The sequence below is a fragment of the Manis javanica genome, chromosome 9 (genome assembly GCF_040802235.1).
Source record: "Manis javanica isolate MJ-LG chromosome 9, MJ_LKY, whole genome shotgun sequence".
Classification (NCBI taxonomy): Eukaryota; Metazoa; Chordata; class Mammalia; order Pholidota; family Manidae; genus Manis; species Manis javanica.
Genome location: NC_133164.1, coordinates 103,169,816 through 103,188,920, shown reverse-complemented (window position 1 = coordinate 103,188,920; position 19,105 = coordinate 103,169,816). Strand labels below are relative to the sequence as shown.

At 36.9% G+C, this 19,105-nt stretch overlaps 1 protein-coding gene across 4 annotated transcripts in view; it reads left to right on the top strand.

Annotated features, from left to right (window-relative positions):
- DYM (dymeclin) overlaps positions 1 to 19,105 on the top strand; it is a 403,540-nt gene that overhangs the window by 62,854 nt on the left and 321,581 nt on the right. For all 4 annotated transcript variants that reach the window (XM_073213038.1, XM_073213037.1, XM_073213039.1 and 1 more), the window contains 2 exons: positions 1,759 to 1,852; positions 2,803 to 2,936. In XM_073213038.1, coding sequence (XP_073069139.1) covers positions 1,759 to 1,852; positions 2,803 to 2,936 — 228 coding nt within the window. The remainder of the gene's footprint in view (positions 1 to 1,758; positions 1,853 to 2,802; positions 2,937 to 19,105) is intronic.

Below are 19,105 nucleotides of genomic sequence, written 5' to 3'. Positions count from 1 at the left end.
CTCTGCAGCCCTCCTAATTCAGTGTTGCACCTTGCTACTCACAGTGGGGTTTTTCAGCCATCAGCAATCCCATCACCTGGGAGACTTGTGCAGAATCTCAGGTCACACTTCACACATGGGAAACCAGAATGTAAATTGTAATAACTGCCTCATGATTTAAAGGCACATTACATTTTGAGAGGGACTGTCAACTTAAGTAGGTGTAGAGCAGATCAGGTATTCTGTACTTTCTATAGCTCCCAGGTAATGCTCTTGCCACTAGTCCATGAACCACAGTTAGAATTGCAAGGTTCTACGACATTCTACCACAAGAAAGTTACGCTGTTACTTGCACTGACTCTCAAGCTGGGATAAAACACACAGCCAGCAGGTAGGTCTGTGTTAACTTGATAGTTACTGAGCATAAAGCAGGTATGCTTTAATTGTGTACTTATTCCCATGTACTATTTTTTAAAGTATGTATGTACAGATCTAGATTTTTACAAAATTATGGAGAACTTCCATTTTTCTAACTCTTTGAAACACTTTCAAGAAGTTCAAATATGTGCACAGGGATGGCAGCAAAAGCATAGTTCTTAGATCTGAATGAAAATGAACTCTAATGGCAGCACAGGCCAGTGTTGTTGAGTGTTTGTATTTCTAATTTTTGAAATAGTTAAAAATGCATTTCAAGAGACAAATAATCCAGAACGTTGTAATCTCACAGTTTGAAAACAAAGAGTCTGGGCATTTGTCACTAACGTGTTGTTGACTTTGGTTCCAAAACTTAACCTTTTAGGGACTGTTCTACTTCATTAGCAAAATGAAAGATTATGGCTAAATGATCTCTTCCTTCTGATGAATTCTTAACTTGTGTGCTTCTATGATGTATTAGGGTTCTTCAGAGATACATCTAATAGGATGAATGTATGTGTGTGTATAGGTGTGTGTGATATACACACACACACATATATATGTATGTGTGTGTATATTATATATACATATAAAATGAGATTTTTTTTTAAAGGAAATTGACTCACATGATTATGGAGGCTGAGAAGTCCCATGATCTGCTCTCTGCAAGCTGGAGACCCAGGAAAGCAAATGGTATAAATTCCAGCCCGAGTCTAAAGACCTGAGAACCAGAGCCAAGGTTGTAAGTCCCAGTTCAAAGGCAGGAGAAGACCAATATTTGAGCTCAAGCATTCAGGCATTAGAGACAGAATTGAACCTTCCAACTTTGTGTGTGTGTATTTTTTTTTATTTGCTTACTTAAAAAAAAATTAAGGTATCATTGATATACAGTCTTAATGAAGGTTTCACATAAACAACATTGTGGTTTCAACATTCATCCGTATTATCAAGTCCCCCCTCCCCCACTGTCCATCAGTGTAGTAAGATTCTATAGAGTCATTACTTGTCTTCTCTGTGCTATACTGCCTTCCCCATGACCTACTTTTGTTGTGAATGCTAATTATAATGCCTCCCTCTCCACTTGCTCTCCCCAACCCCTTCCCTTTGATTACTGCTAGTCTCTTCTTGGAGTCTGTGAGTCTGCTGAAGTTTTGTTCCTTCAGTTTGCAAAGCATTTTTTTTTTGTCCAGAAAGACTGAGCAGCAGTTTCTCATTGGTTATTTTCCTAGTTAGATATGAAATTGATAATGAAATTTGTCCACAAGCAACTTCAATTTGACAATTTGGTTTTATAAATGTTATAATATGTTCACTTTTATTTTAGTTCTTTATTTTAACTTTTTAAAACCTTTTCTTCTCTCCCAGTTGAAAACAATCCTCGAACAGGAAACCTTGGTGCGCTAATTAAGGTCTTCCTTTCTAGAACCAAAGAGCTAAAACTTTCAGCAGAATGTCAGAAGTAAGTGGGGTGTTGTTTTCTTCATCCTTAGTAATATAAGTATTTTTCATTTATTGGTAGAAAGAGGTTATAATCTTTTGAAAGCTACAAAGGAATTATTCTCATTATTAAAGGAAAAAATAAGAGAGTTTTTAATTTACTGTCCCCGTCATTAGGGTGAAGTTATAAATTCTGGAATCTGTTTGATTTCAGCATTTTAGACAATCTTCAGAAATATATTCTTTAAGAAGATTAATAGTGATGTAATTGTTACAAAGGTGATTTTTCCCCGATTGCTGCTGGTCATATCTAGTTTAAATTGTGACTTAGTTTGAGTATTACTTCATTCCACATCTGTTTCCTTTATTTTTTTCATATTAGATGAAAGTTCAGATTAAGTATTATAGTTTTAAATTAGATCTAATGGAAGGTTAACCTTTTATGCGCTTAAGCATTTTTTAAACCATTTTTGGATAGCAATCTCTTAAAAGATTGTTCAGTGCCCTGCTTCCAAATTATATTGAATCCAATTAAAATTTTTCTTATAGTTCAGGGTTACTCATACAAATAGCAAGTGTTGTACTGTGTTGCTGGTGATGGCCCATTTAAAATTTAGGTTGTGTATTTGTATATGTTCTCTCTGTGTTAATATAACTTTTTGAATTTTTAGCTTTGCTTTGAATTGCTTGTGTGTGGGATAACCATAAAGTTAAGAACAAAGTGCAGTCATGCCTAAAGGAAAATATTTTTATTAAGTTGACTGAGAAAAATCTACAGAATGAAATATGAAGTAAACTGTAATAGTTATCGTTGGTCCAATGTAATAAATCATGGGCCATTAAAGTATATGGACATTGTTCTTATATTACAAACAGAATGGACAAAATGATTGAGAAATCATGGACTAGAAATAAAGTGATCATGCTTCTGATGAAATATTGATGTTTGTGTGATTTTGGTCTGTCTTTTAGCCACATCTTCATTTGGCAGACACACAATGCTTTGTTTATTATTTGCTGTTTGCTGAAAGTATTCATCTGTGAGATGTCAGAGGAGGAATTACAACTTCATTTTACTTATGAAGAAAAATTTCCTGGCAGTTACAGTAAGTATTGCCTTTGAAGATGTTCTAGGGATAGCATGTGTGACATATAAGGATAAAATTTGAGGAATAAAACTATGATTTTGAAAAGTCCCTTTTTCATCTCATAACTCTTTTTTAAATAACCTGACACTGTCACTCTTTTTTCTCCTATGTTAGTTTAAATGAGTTGAGACTCAATTTTTTTTTCTTTTTTAGTAAGGAAGCTAGCTAGTAGGATTGAGGCTTTTATTTATTTTGACTTATATGCTTATGGAAAATATAAATAAAATTCACAAGTATTTCTTTCAGAAAACAGATATCAATTTAAATATTATTACTGGGAAAAACATTATTATGGAAAACAACCAACCAGAATTACAGATTTTATAAATTTAAAGTACTTTCATAGGTCATAACAGTCTCTGAGTGTGGGTGTCTTCATGACTACTTGATGAGAAATATTGTCAAGGACAGCTTTATAGTGCTGAGATGTATATTCTTTTCCTGAAGATAAAGGGAAAGGTTACCATTTTTGATACTGATGATGTTTTTTTTTTTTTTTTTTTTGCCCTCCAGTAGTTAGGAGGGCCTGTAGTTTTTAAGATCAGCTGCTGGTGTTTCATTTAATAGCATTAAAACTTACAACCTGCAAAGTAGTGGGGCAGAATGAAATTCTTAACAAATAAAATATGGCAAATACAGTATTTTGCATCTACACATCATAGGGACTTAGCTCTTTCTGAGGCAAAGGCAGTGTTGCTCCTGTGTTTTCTGGGTTCATTTTTCAAAACAGATCTGTGTCCTCATCAAGCTTTTTTACCCATATAGAGCTTTATATCTTGATTTTGTGTTTAAAGGATGAACTGTTCACTACTTTGATAATGGCCTTCTATATTTGTTAAATATATACTGATGTTGAAATAGCACTTTTAATCAGACTTGTGTCTTGCATGTGTTAGTTTTGTTAATGCTGGACTTTGTTTTTGTAGTATCAGCAGTGCCTAAACAGTCCTGCTTGGTGAGTTGCAAACCTTTCCAGGAAAGTTGAGCATGAAGAATGGAGTGAATGTTTATCCCCGTAGGACCTGAGAGTATAGACCAGCCAGCACCTGCACAGCTAACACTTTGTTTTGAATGTCATAAAAATTATGCCTACTGTATGTACTTTAAACATGATACCATGTTTATTTAAGTATAAACTTATTTTCATTACTTACCATCGAGTAAATTGATGCACTTCAGTGATATACTGTGTTTATTTTGGGGACAAATAGTCTCCCAGAATACTTAGTAACTCCACCCCCCAACCCCACCTCCACCAAGTTTGAGAAGCATGGTTTTGTGCATCCTAGGTAACTTAAAGTAAGAGCACTGTAAAAATGACACCTTTTCAGTAATGGGCCACATTATTGAAATGGTTGTCTCAGTGAAAAAGCCATCTGTGAGATGTGTTGATTGCTGATTCTATCCTGTACTGACAGACTGTCCTTTTTTTTTTTTTTTTTAAATATAGTGTTAGCAATTCAGGATTTTGTGTATGCTCTTTCATTTTGTTCTTTTCATTTAGAATTGAGCCTACTGTTTGTCTACCAAACTTAAGCCCAATGACTATCTTTGTAAGGTTTAAGACCTGCTGTTTTTGGCATGTGAAATTACTTTCATGTAAGTCTTACATGTTGTTAGTTTGAGATTTCTACTTATCACTGCTATAGGCACTTTTTACATTTTCTGCCAATATCTTTTTACAATTTTCAATGTCTTTATACGGTTGATAAAATTAAATGGTAACACAGATAGTGTTGAATGGGAAGAAATGGAATCTCACTATGCAATAGTTGAAAACATCCATTTCTCAGCTAACGTCTGACTATCTGAATTGGGTGTGTGAAAGGATAGAGAATATAGAGTAGTACAGATTGTTTGAATTTTGAATTGACACAAGTACATGACCATCTACAAACAATTGAGCAAAGTCAAGTGGAGGCATTTTAGGACTGTTGGGTTACTATGGTATGCAGAATCTTGTCTTTATTCCAGTTATTGTAATAATGCTATGATCAGATGGATGTTGCTGGAATACTCAGTGACACTGTCTTTGTGAGGGTAATGTGAATCTCAGTAAGCTCTAAGTTTGTAAGTGGAATTTGTGAGGATTTCATATTTGAACATTTTCCCATAGGCTATGTAATGCAGTAGTAAATCATTTGCTAGAATTTGTATCATTATGCAAAGATAACTCTTTCAGCTATTGTGTGCCTTTGAGAAGAGTCAAAAGGGACAAAGCCAGCCCTGGACAAAATTATTTCCATTTTCCCTTCACCTTCACCTTCAGTGTGAGTTTTTCCTTCTGTTGGTATCATGTCCCATTCTTGCCTGATATTTATTTTACATTTTTATCTCACAAATCCAGTATTTTAAGTCCTTAGGGGTGTATGTTTGTTTCTGCAAACACTTATGGTGGCTTTCACTGAGACAACCATTTCGATAATGTGGCCCATTACTGAAAAGGTGTCATTTTTACAGTGCTCTTACTTTAGGTTACCTAGGATGCACAAAACCATGCTTCTCAAACTTGGTGGAGGTGGGGTTGGGGGGTGGAGTTACTAAGTATTCTGGGAGACTATTTGTCCCCAAAATAAACACAGTATATCTCTGAAGTGCATCAATTTACTCGATGGTAAGTAATGAAAATAAGTTTATACTTAAATAAACATGATATCATGTTTCATGATGTTGATTGTCAGTTTTTGTTTGTTTGGTCTTAATGTCACACTCCAGATTAGGGAAGGATTTGCACTGGCTTCTGAAGGAGTCCAGGGGCTGTACCACCTGAGTGCGCTTAAGCTTCCTTTAAAGGTTCTTCTCTTAATGTGGTATCTCAGGTTCAGCTTCCCAGGGGCAAGGCTGAAGGCTTAGCCTCCTGGTGGCAGGCTTCCTGTTGACATTCATCTTCAGGGTCACCCTACCCTTAGAGTTTGCATAGTGCCCAGTATTTTACTCTGGATTCAAGCCACAGTTTGTTCATTTGTGGTGGTTCTTTTTAGTTATGGTGCTGGGGTCCTTGGAGATTTCCTTTACTTTCTGGAAGCCCGTCAATGCACTAAAAAGTACACTTCTGCCAAGAACTAGTTGTTTTGTACAGGAGGGCTCTTTGGGGTAACTATCCCACTATGCTGTTGCCAGTGAAGTCAGTTATAGTTTCTTTACAAATATTTTTTTAAATTTTTGAAATGAGGGAAAGAGGCCTTTAGAGATTGATACTAAAGATAGAAGCAAAAAAGTGGGAGGGGAAGGAATTCCACTTCTAGGAATTTACCCTAAGAATGTAGCAGCCCAGTTTGAAAAAGACAGATGCACCCCTATGTTTATTGCAGCACTATTTACAATAGCCAAGAAATGGAAGCAACCTGAGTGTCCATCAGTACATGAATGGATAAAGAAGATGTGGTACATATACACAATGGAATATTATTCAGCCATAAAAAGAAAACAAATCCTACCATTTGCAACAACATGGATGGAGCTAAAGGGTATTATGCTCAGTGAAATAAGCCAGGTGGAGAAAGACAAGTACCAAATGATTTTACTTATACGTGGAGTATAAGAACAAAGAAAAACTGAAGGAACAAAACAGCAACAGACTCACAGAACCCAAGAATGGACTAACAGTTACCAAAGGGAAAGGGACTGGGGAGGATTAGTGGGAAGGGAGGGATAAGAGCGGGGAAAAAGAAAGGGGGCATTAACATTAGCAGGTATAATGTGTGTGTGTGGGACACAGGGAGGGCTGTGCAACACAGAGAAGACAAGTAGTGATTCCACTGCATCTTACTATACTGATGAACAGTGACTGTAATGGGGTTTGTTGGGGGGACTTGGTGAAGGGAGAGCCTAGTAAACATAATGTTCTTCATGTAATTGTAGATTAATGATACCAAAAAAAAAAAAAAGTGGGAGGGTAGGGGAAGGAAGAAATTGGAAGGAAGGTTTAGGGAAGTAGGAGGCACTGCATCAAGAGCCCAGAGGGAGCTTGGGGGTTTCCCTTGGAAGAGCAGACCAGCTGTGCCCCGAGTGGGCAGCTGTGTGGACATGGAGGGGAAGGAGGAAAAGGAGGAGGCAGAATATCTGTGGAGAGCTGAGGAGAGCAAGATATGTGGGTCTGAGGAGCATGGTAACCTGTTAGCTCCACTCTGGGGAGTAGAAAAGGGAATAGGGGCTTGACAAGTCCAGGTAAAGGTTTGTTTAAGTACATTTATAAAATAGTTGAATGTAAATTTATTTAAAAAACTCATTTATTTAGTGAGACTTGCTCTCTAGTAGATTGAACATGCATGCTTATCTTTGCTTTCTCCTGAAACCCCAGTAAAATATCAGAAAATGGACTTTTAAAAAGTCATGGGTTTATTATTAGGTTAGAAGAGGAAAGGGCAGCACAATGTTAATAACATTTTGCAAGTTGGAAATTGAATAATGATGAATTTAATTGATTGGTGAATGCTGGAGGCTAAATGCCTTTCCTGTTGGAGAACTCCAGAGAAAAGACAGTTCTTGCCATAGAACCTTGGGAAGACTTAGGAAGAATTGAAATGCCAGGTGTTTCTGAAGGCAGACAACCAAGAGATTGGAAGGAGTTAGATACCCAGATCCTCTCCTTGGCCATGCAGTCATGAGACACCTACCCATCCTTTCCCAGGTTAATGCTAGATTCTGTTTCCTGTAGAGTCTGAACCAACAGGGGTTCCTCTGTGAGCTCTCAGGTCAGTGGAGGGGGCATGCTGAGACGAGGGCTAGGATAAGAGGCTCCAAATGGAGTGCAGCATGTTGACTTGGCGCCTAGAGTGGGATTTTACCCACTCCATTCCCTTCCTGCCAGAAGAGTAGTGGATACTTTTCTGGAGAATGTGAACCAAAACCAGGAAAGACTTAGAGATACTGACATTTCCCTCAGTGAAACAGCTTGGAACCCTTTAGTGGGAACTACACTTGGCAGGAGGCTGTTCTGTACCATCAGCATCTGCCTCCTCCTGGCAGGTAAATGGAAAACTAAGGATCCTAAATAGTTGGAAAAAAACCCTTCCAATTTGTGAGAGAGCAAAACAAATGGAAGAACAAAATTATATGAGATAGGGTATTTGTGGAAATTAAAAAAAAGAATCAGACCATAATCACACCTCTCTAACACAACCAATTTCGTCTGTATTCCCCTCTGGCTGAAAACCTTTCTGAAACTCCTTGGAATTACTTTCAAAATCCATTGTATATTTTACTAATGCAATGGAAGTAAATCTCTCCTTTGAAACTGACTTTGATGTTTTTCAGGTAGCCAAGGAGCTCGGCTCCCATGGCAGCAGGTTTCGTGCCTCTCTTGTCTCTGCTTGAGCTGTCCCTAGGGCCTGGGCCAAGCTGTAGCTCAGGGTAACCCTGAAATTGTGTAGTGTGTGGGTGAGTGAGTGGTTTCTGTTTTATTTTTGTCTTAATGTAAAACTTAACAGTTTGATTTCAATAGTTACAGAGAAGTAATATAAAAATAAACCAATTGCTGAAAAATGTGACTAAGAAAAAAAGTGGGGATTTATTCCTTCAAAATATTTAGCATATAAGACTTGTAATCTGTCTTTGCAGAAAAATGAAAGTGCTTCTAGGACTCCTAAATTGTTTGGTCATATAATTGGTGATATTGTTTTGTGGTATTTCTCTCTTCTCTCCCTTTATGTTATCAGTTGAACACAATCAATTAAGCTTTACTAATAGGCAGTTCCCTGATTTCAAATTGTATTATAAAGCTATAGTAATTAAAATAGTGTGGTATTGGCATAAAAATAGATGTATAGATGATTGGAACAGAATAGAGAGCCCAGAAATAAACTGATGCATATGTGGTCAATTAACTTATGACGAAGGAGCCAAGAGTACACATTGGGGAAAGGACAGGTTCTTTAATAAGTGGTGTTGGGGAAACTGGACCATTGTCTTACCATACACAAAAATTAACTAAAAATGGGTTAAGGACTTGAACATAAGACCTGAAGCCATAAAACTAGAAGGAAACAGGCAGTAAGCTCCTTAACAGAGGTTGTGGTGATAATGTTTCAATCTGATACCAAAAGCGCGAGCAATAGCAACAGAAATATAAACAGCAGGTGGGTTACATCAAACTACAGAGCTGTGCCCAGCAAAGGAAACTGTCGGCAGCGTGAAGAGGCAGCCTACGAACTGGGAAAATATCTGCAAATCATGTATCTGATAAGGGGCTAATGTTCAAAATAAATGAAAAACCCATTCAACTCAGTAGTACGAAAACTGTCCTATTAAAAAATGGGCATAAGATCTGAGTAGATGTTTTTCCAAAGAAGACACATAGATGGCCAAGAAGTACATGAAAAAATGCGCTGCATCATTAGTCATCAGGGAAATGCAAATCAAAACTGCAATGAAATATCACTTCATACCTGTATTATCAAAAAGGCTAAAAATAACAAGTACTGGTGAAGAAGTGGAGAAAAAGGAATCCTTGTGCACTACTGGTAGAAATGTAAAGTGGAGGCAGCCACTATGGAAGACAGTGTGGAGGTTCCTCAAAAAATTAGAACTACCATTTGATTCGGCAATTCCACATGTGGGTATTTATCTGAAGAAAACAAAAACACTTTAACTTCTGAATACAGCCCCATGTTCATTGCAGCATTATTTACAATAGCCAAGATAGGGAAACAATCTAAGTGTCCATTGATAGATGAGTGGATAAAGATGCAGTATGTGCGTGTGTATATATGTATGGAAAATATGTATACACAATGGAATATTATTCAGCTGTAAAAAAGTGAGGTTTTGTCATTTGCAATAACATGAATAGACCTTGAGAGCATTATGTGTGAAATAAGTCAGAGAAAGGGAAGTACCATATGAGCCCTCTTATATTTGGAAGCTAAAAAAAATTTATATATAATATACATATAAACATGAAAATGCATAAATTTAAACAAGCCAAGCTTATGGATGCAGAGATTAGATTGGTGGTTGCTGGAGGTAGGGGCAGAGGGTAGGAGAAATGGGTGACTTGTTTTAGTTTAAATAAATTGAAAAAAGAATAAAGCTGGAATTTAAGAGGATAATGCTTTCAATTGGCCTATAATTTATGTATTATGCAATAATAATACTTTATGGTGTATATATATTCTGTACAGTTAGTAGTTGCTTAGTAAAATCTATTTCCAAACTTTCTCTAGTATGCCGTGGAGCTGTTTTCTGTTGTCCACAGTTAAGAAACTTAGAAGTATAAGAAGTGCACATTTTGTAATGATACCTGCTAGACTGTATTATCATGGAGGATAATTAGAAACATTTCCATTCTGCCACAATGGTAGTGGACAACCAGAATTATTGCAGCTTTTGTTGGAATATGAGGGACACAGGCTTATATACTGTAATGCATTAAAATGTAGTATTCTTCTTAGAAGAGTGAATCCATTTGCTTTTCCTTAATTTATAATTATAGTCTGTTTGATTTTGCTAATTAAATGTTTAAATATAATTTTTAGTATTTCAAATAATTCCAATGTTAGCTTCACAATTAAAATTGTAGATAATAATGTAGACTCCACTATGATTTTCTGAATATAAGTTCATAGTAAATATAATCTAGCTGTGTGTCTTCTATTTTAAGAAAGTCATTGTTGCCCTACACTTCTCAGGTACTCTGGGAACCTGTTTTAGGAATATAGTTCTATTCTTTCTTTTTTTTTTCCTTTTTTTTTTATTATCCCCTTCTCCCTAAATAAGCCTCAAGAGGTATTTTTTTTTTATTAAGGTATCATTGCTGTACAATCTTATGAAGGTTTCACATGGGCAACACTGTGGTTACTACATGCAACCATATTAAGTCCCCCCCCCAAAACCCATTGAAGTCACTGTCCATTAGCGTAGTAAGATGCTATAACAGTTACTGCTTGTCTTCTCTGTGCTATACTGCCTTCCCTGTGCCCCCCTACATTAGGTGTGCTAATTATAATACTCCTTAATCTCCTTCTCCCTCCATCCCCATCCACCCTCCCCACACCCTTTCTCTTTGGTAACTGCTAGTCCTTTGGAGTCTGTGAGTCTGCTGCTGTTTTGTTCCTTCCATTTTTCTTTGTTGAAACACTCCACAAATGAGTGAAATCATTTGATACTTGTCTTCTTCCTACCTTATTTCAATGAGCATAATACCCTCTAGCTCCATCCATATTGTTGCAAATGGTAGGATTTGTTTTCTTCTTATGGCTGAATAATATTCCATTGTGTGTATGTACCACCTCTTCTGTATCCATTCATCTGGATACAGATGGAAACTTGGTTGATGGAAACTTGGGTTGTAAATAGTGCTGCAATAAACATAGGCGTGCATATGTCTCTTTAAATCTGTGATCCTGTTTTCTTCAGATAAACTCCTAGGAGTGAAATTTCTGGTTCAAATGGTATCTCTATTTTTAGTATTTGAGGAACCTCCATATTGTTCGACAATGGTTGAACTAATTTACATTCCTACCAGCAGTGTAGGAAGGTTCCCCTTTCTCTGCATCCTTGCCAGCATTTGTTGCTGCTTGTCTTTTGGATGCTGGCCATCCTAACTGGTGTGAGGTGATATCTCATTGTGGTTTTAATTTGCATTTACCTGATGATAAGTGATTTGGAGTATCTTTTCATGTGCCTGTTGGCCATCTGAATTTCTTCTTTGGAGAGGTGTCTGTTCAGAACCTCCACCCATTTTTTAATCTGGTTATTTGCTTATTGGGTGTTGAGGCGTGTGAGTTCTTTATATATTTTGGATGTTAACCCCTTGTCGGATATGTCATTTACAAATATGTTCTCCCATACTGTAGGATGCCTTTTTGTGCTGCTGATGGTGTCCTTTGCTGTACAGAAGCTTTTCAGCATGATGTAGTCCCATTTATTCATTTTTGTTTTTGTTTCCCTTGCCCAAGGAGATATGTTCATGAAAAATTGTTCATGTCAAGAGATTTTTGCCTATGTTTTTTTCTAAGAGTTTTATGGTTTCATGACTTACATGCAGGTCTTTGATCCATTTTGAGTTTACTTTTGTGTATGGGGTTAGACAATAATCCAGTTTTATTCTCTTACATGTAGCTGTCCAGTTTTGCCAACACCAGCTGTTGAAGAGGCTGTCATTTCTCCATTGTTTATCCATGGCCCCTTTATTGTATATTAATTAACCATATATGTGTGGGTTAATATCTGGGCTCTTTATTGTTTTCCATTGGTTAGTTCTTGTGCCAATACCAAATTGTTTTGATTACTATGGCTTTGTAGTAGAGCTTAAAGTCAGGGAGCATATTCTCCCGAGCTTTATTATTCCTTCTCAGGATTGCTGTGTTTCTTCAGGGTTTTTTGTGGTTCCATATAGATTTTAGAACTATTGGTTCTAGTTTGTTGAAGAATGCTGTTGGAGTGTTGATAGGGATTGCATTGAATCTGTAGATTGCTTTAGGCAGGATGGCCATTTTGACAATATTAATTTCTCCTATCCATGAATTAGCACAGGATGTATTTCCATTTATTGGTGTTTCTTTAATTTCTCTTATGAGTGTCTTGTAGTTTTCAGATATAGGTCTTTTACCACCTTGGTTATGTTTATTCCTAGCTATTTTATTCTTTTTGATGCAATTGTAAATGGAATTATTTTCCTGATTTCTCTTTCTGCTAGTTCATTGTTAGTGTATAGCAATGCAGCAGATTTCTATGTATTCATTTTGTTTCCTGAAACTTTGCTGAATTCAGTTATTAGTTCTAGAAGTTTTGTGGTGAATTCTTTAGGGTTTTATTATGTACAGTATCATGTCATCTGCAAAAAGTGACAGTTTAACTTCTTCCTTACCAATCTGGATGCCTTTTACTTCTTTGTGTTGTCTGATGGCTGTGGCGAGGACCTCCAGAAGTATGTTCGGTAAAAGTGGGGACAGTGACCATCCTTGTCTTGCTCTCCATCTTAGAGGAAAAGCTTTGAGCTTGTGCTGTTAAGTATGATGTTGGCTGTGGGTTTGTCATATATGGCCTTTATTATGTTGAGGTACTTTCCCTCTATACCCATTTTGTTAGAGCTTTTATCATGAATGGATGTTGAATTTTGTTGAATGTGTTTTCAGCATCTATTGAGATGTTCATGTAATTTTTGTCCTTTTTGTTGATGTGGTGTATGATGTTGATGGAGTTTCGAATATTGTACCATCCTTGCATGCCTGGAATAAATCACACTGGATCATGATAGATGATCTTTTTGATATATTTTTGAATTTGGTTTGCTAGTATTTTGTTGAGGATTTTACATGTCTGTTCAACAGGGATATTGGTCTGTAAGTTTTTTTTTTTTGTGGTATCTTTGTATGGTTTTGGTTTTAGAGTGATGCTGGCCTCATAGAATGAATTTGGAAGTATTCCCTCCTCTTCTGCTTTTTGGAAAACTTTAACATGGGGGGGGTATTAGGTCTTCTGTACATGTTGGATAAAATTCAGTGGTGAAGACATCTGGTCCAGGGATTTTGTTCTTAGGCAGGTTTTTGATTATAAACAATTTCATTGCTGGTAATTGGTCTGTCCAGATTTTCTGTTTCTTCCTGGGGCAGTCATGGAAGGTTGTATTTTTCTAGAAAGTTTTTCATTTCTTCTAGGTTGTCCAATTTGTTAGCATGTAATTTTTCATATTATTCTCTAATATTCTTTGTATTTCTGTGGTGTCCGTGGTGATTTCTCCTTACTCATTTCCGATTCTGTTTATGTGTATAGACTCTCTTTTTTTCTTGATAGGTTTGGGAAGGGGTTCATCTATTTTGTTTGTTTATTTTTTCAAAGAACCAGCTCCTGCTTTTATTAATTCTTTTTGTTGTTTTATTCTTCTCAATTTTATTTATTTCTTCTCTGATATTTATTATGTCCCTCCCTCCTCCTACTGACTTTGGGCCTCATTTGTTCCTCTTTTTCTAGTTTCATTAATTTTAAGTTTAGACTGTTCATTTGGGATTGTTCTTGTTTCTTGAGGTAAGCCTGTATCACAATATACTTTCCTCTTAGCACGGTTTTCGCTGTGCACCACAGATTTTGCAGTTTTGAGTTACTCTTTTCATTTGTTTCCATATATTGCTTGATCTGTTTTTATTTGGTCATTGATCCACTGATTATTTAAGAGCATGTTGTTAAGCCTCCATGTGTTTGTGGGCTTTTTTATTTTCTTTGCATACTTTATTTCTAATTTCAGACCTTTGTGGTCTGAAAAGGTGGTTGGTACAATTTCAGTCCTGCTGAATTTACTAAGGCTTTTTTTGTGGCCTAGAATATGATCTGTGCTTGAAAATGTTCCATGTGCACTTGAGAAGAATGTGTATATTGTTGCTTTCGGATGGAGTGTTCTGTAGATGTCTGTTAGGTCCATCTATTCTAATGTGTTGTTCAGTGCCTCTTTCTCCTTACTTATTTTCTGTCTGGTTGATCTGTCCTTTAGAGTGAGTGGTGTCTTGAAATTTCCTAAAATGAATGCTTTGCATTCTCTTTCTCCCTTTGATTATGTTAGTATTCGTTTCATATATGTAGGTGCTCCTATGTTGGGTGCATAAATATTTATAATGGTTATGGCCTCTTGTTGGACTGACTCCTTTATCATTCTGTAATGTCCTTTGTCTCTGGTTACTTTCTTTGTTTTGAAGTCTATTTTGTCTGATAAAAGTACTGTAACTCCTTCTTTTTTCTCCCTATTGTTTGCGTGAATATCTTTTTCCATCCCTTCACTTTTAGTCTGTGTGTGTCTTTGGGTTTGAAGTGAGTCTCTTGTAGGGAGCATATAGATGGGGCTTGCTTTTTTATCCATTCTATTACTCTGTGTCTTTTGATTGGTGCATTCACTCCATTTATATTTAGGGTGACTATCCATAGATATGTACTTATTGCCATTGCAGACTTTGAATTCGTGGTTACCAAAGGTTCAAGGGTAGCTTCTTTACTATCTACCTGTCTAACTTAACTCACTTATTACACTATACCATATTTTTTTTTTTAGAGGGCATCTCTCATATTTATTGATCAAATGGTTGTTAACAACAATAAAATTCTGTATAGGGGGGTCAATGCTCAATGCACAATCATTAATCCATCTCAAGCCTAATTCTCATCAGTCTCCAATCTTCTGAAGCATAACGAACAAGTTCTTACATGGTGAAGGAATTCTTACATAGTGAATAAGTTCTTACATCTTACATGGTGAACAGTACAAGGGCATTCATCACAGAAACTTTTGGTTTTGATCACGCATTATGAACTATAAACAATCAGGTCAAATATGAATATTTGTTTGATTTTTATACTTGATTTATATGTTGATCCCACATTTCTCCCTTTATTATTATTATTTTTATTTTTAATAAAATGCTGTTACACTATACCATATTTTAAACACAGTCTGATGATTCTTTATTTCTCTCCCTTCTTTTTCTTCCTCCTCCACTGTTTATATGTTAGGTGTTTTATTCTATACTCTCTTGTATTTCCCTTGACTCATTTTGTGGATAGCTGTTTTTATTTTTCATTTAGTTAGTATTTGGTTGGTCTACTTTCTTTGCTGTGGCATCTGTTTCACCTTAGGAACACTTCCATCTAGGGCAGTCCCTTTAAAATACACTGTAGAAATGATTTGTGGTTGGTAAATTCCCTCTACTTTTGTTTACCTGGAAACTGTTTAATCCCCATTTCAAATTTAAATGATAATCTTGCTGTGTGGAGTATTCTTTGTTTGAGGCCTTTCTGTTTCATTGTATTAAATATATCATGTCACCACCTTTTGGCCTGTAAGATTTCTGCTGACAAGTCTGATAATAGCTTCATGGGTTTTCCTTTGTAGGTGAGTTTTGTTGTCTCTCTGGCTGCTGTTAATAGTCTGTCCTTGTCCTTGATTTTTGCCATTTTAATTATTTATTTTTTGGTGTTGTCTTCCTTGAGTCCCTTGTGTTGGGAGATCTGTGTATGTCATGACCTGAGAGACTATTTCCTCTCCCAGGTTGGGGAAGTTTTCAGCAGTTATTTCCCCAAAGAGATTTTCTATCCCTTTTTCTCTCTCTTCTTCTTCTTGTTCCCCTATAATGTGAATATTGTTCCATTTGGATTGGTCTCACAGTTCTCTTATTATAACTCTTTCATTCCTAGAGGTCCTTTTTTCTCTCGGTGAGTAAGCTTCTTTGTATTCCTGTTCTCTAATTTCTGTTCCATTCACCATCTCCTCTACATCCACTAATCTGCTTTTAAATCCCGCCATTGTATGTTTCATTTCAGATACTGTATTTTTCAAAGTTTCTGTCTCTTTCTTGAAGTCATCCCTGCGATCTTGAATATTTTTCTATAGCTCTATGAGCATGTTTATGATTTTTATTTTGAAATCTTTATTAAGAAGATTGGTTTTTCAGTTTCACTGAGCCCTCTTTATGGTGTTTGAGGGATTTTTCATCTGAACAAGGTTCTTTTGCCTCTTCATATTTCTAATGAATAATATGGAATAAATAATAACTTTGTGTAGGCAGTGCCCTCTAGTGCCCAGGAACTCCACTCTCTGGAGCTGCCCAGCCTTTGGAGTGATGGCAGGGGTTGCAGGTGTGTGGCCCAGGTGTCTTCTGGGAGGAAAGAGCTCTTTCCTGCTTCCTGGCCTCAGTGCATGCTCCACTGCCAGGGCCAGTGGGGTGAGCGTGTAAGGTACAGCCTCTGTGTTATGCCCCTGTAGCTGTGATAGGCTGGGTTGTCCTCAGCTGGCCTGGTGGAATGGCGGGGGCTGCAGGTTTGTGAGCCAGTGCTCACTGGAAGGAAGGGGCGGCAGTCTATGTATTGCAGTGGGGGGGGTGAGCCTCGGTGCTTTGTTGCCAGCCATGGTGTTGGAACTCCTGACACTCCTGAAAGTTCCCACCCTTCTGGGCTGAGTGTGCCTGGCTGATTTTGTCCATCCATCCTTTCACCATTTCATCCTTTCATCCTTTTCCCAGCAAGCTCTACATAATCCTTACCCCTTTAGCAGCCCTATCACTGTTGGAAAGTTTTCCAGAGCAGCCTATTGTGGGTACCTTTTATCCATTAGTGGGTGAGATCAGTCTGTCTGAGTATTCTGCCTGTCTTTGCTTTCCAACCCCTCTAATAACCAGAGCACTATATAATGTGGATTCATGCTCTCTGAATAGATCTCTGGGGCTGGGTATTTAGCAGTCCTGGGCTTCCACTCCCTCCCTGGTCCATTTCTCTTTCTCCCACCATTGAGCTCCAATTTGGGGGAGGGCCTGGGTCCCACCAGATCGTGGCTTTGCTAGTTTACCCTTTTCTGTGAGGTCTTCTCTTTTCCCCAGATGGAAGTTGTCTGTTGCAGTCTTCTTTCTGGTTACTTTTTTAGGATTAGTTGTATTTGTTGTATAATATGTGGTTTTCTATAATATGTGGTTTTGGTAGGAGATTTCTGCCTCACTTCTCATGCCATCTTTTTTCCCTTCTGTTATTTCTTGATTAAGTTTTTAGTACTTGTATTCGGCACATTATGGTGTTGGGCAGCATGGAGAAATTGGCATCTTGATTTTCTGATGCAGAGAAATCAGTAACAATTAGCTCTCTTGTGTTTTAATATTTACGTGTCAACCTGATTTCAATGACCTGTATGTTTCTTTTTTCTGGCTGCTGCTTTGTTTCACATCTGTGCTGTTTTTACTTCGTTCCTCAAGTGAGTTTTTTTTTTTTATTCTTTTCTTTTCCCTTCCCCTCCTACTCTGATGGAAGGCATTTGATTAACAATAGTATTTTATTTACTATTCTCTGGTTCTCTCCAAAAGGCCGAGACAAGAGTGTTATCTTAACACGTGGTTTTGGATGGGTACTGAATAGAAAGAAATAACAGGTACCGCCACTTGGTTTCAGGTATAGATTATTAGAGCTCTAAGGGACTACAGATAGCATCTTGTCTCATTTTTGCTTGTCCATCTGGCAGTGCATATGGGAAACAGAGAAAGTGGGGTTAGGGCTTTAAAGTAAGATAACCCTAAGGATTAGGGGTTTGGATTTCAGCGGCCTTGTTCTGCATAATGCTCATAATAATTGTTATTCATTGTTTGAGTTTATTTCTAAATTGGATGTTTGGAACAAGGACTTCTGGTATGTGCTGATGAATGTATAACATCATCACTTTGATGTGTGAACTACTGTGTTTTATTTCAGATCTCTCTCCTAACAGGGCTCATAGTACTCATTGACCAGGACTTGTAGTTAAGGCCTTCAGTGAAACATGGGTTGGTTGACTGGAGTTTTTCCAACTTTGTATAGAAACACGTCTTTAAAAATAACATGTAAAATTTTTCCCCTCGCCTTTGGAAGTGTGGATTTGGGCTCAAATCTAGGCTCTGCCACCTAACTGTAAGTTACTAACCTTTCTGAGCCACAATTCCTTCATTTGTGATACAATGATGATGATCGTACCTACTTCTTAGTAGTTATTGTCAGGTTTAAAGTGAGGTTAAGTTGAAAATCTTAGCATAACACCTGTCAAAGGGTAGAGCACTCAGTAAATATTAGCTATTAATATTATCTCAGAGAAGCTAAGATTTAAAATACTTAAATAACAGACTGGGGCTATAAGAAGCAATCTGAAACTCTTTAAGAGAGAGAAACTTTGGGTTTAAAACTTCACAGCATAACAAACACACTGAATCTCTGCAAAGCCCTTTGCAAAGAACTTAAATTTACTTTGTCATTGACCTGCACATTTCAAGGGCATTTTAGATTCCCATTCTGTGAGATATGCATTTAGTGTGTCACTATAATTTTTGGCAGGTGAGTTTATATTTACTTGCTTTTATTATTGAAACTAAGGAAGATATTCAGCTTCATGTGAAAGCTGAGAGATAATATATGCTACTTGGAAAATAATACAATATGAGTGATTTGTTTAATGTCAGACCTGGTAAGCAGTCACATCTTGTCTCTCTTCACTTGATCTGCAGTTATTTGCTTCCAAATTATCCCCAGAAATAAGAATATGGCATTCTGTAGGAATGTTTTTGTTTTAGTAAATGAAAGCTCTCAGAGATTTCAACTGGAAATTGCTTATTTTTGTCTTTTGTTTCATTAGAGCTTTGGCCCTGAAATGTTACATTTTATATGTATGAAATGTATTTATCATTTTCATTATTCTGTAA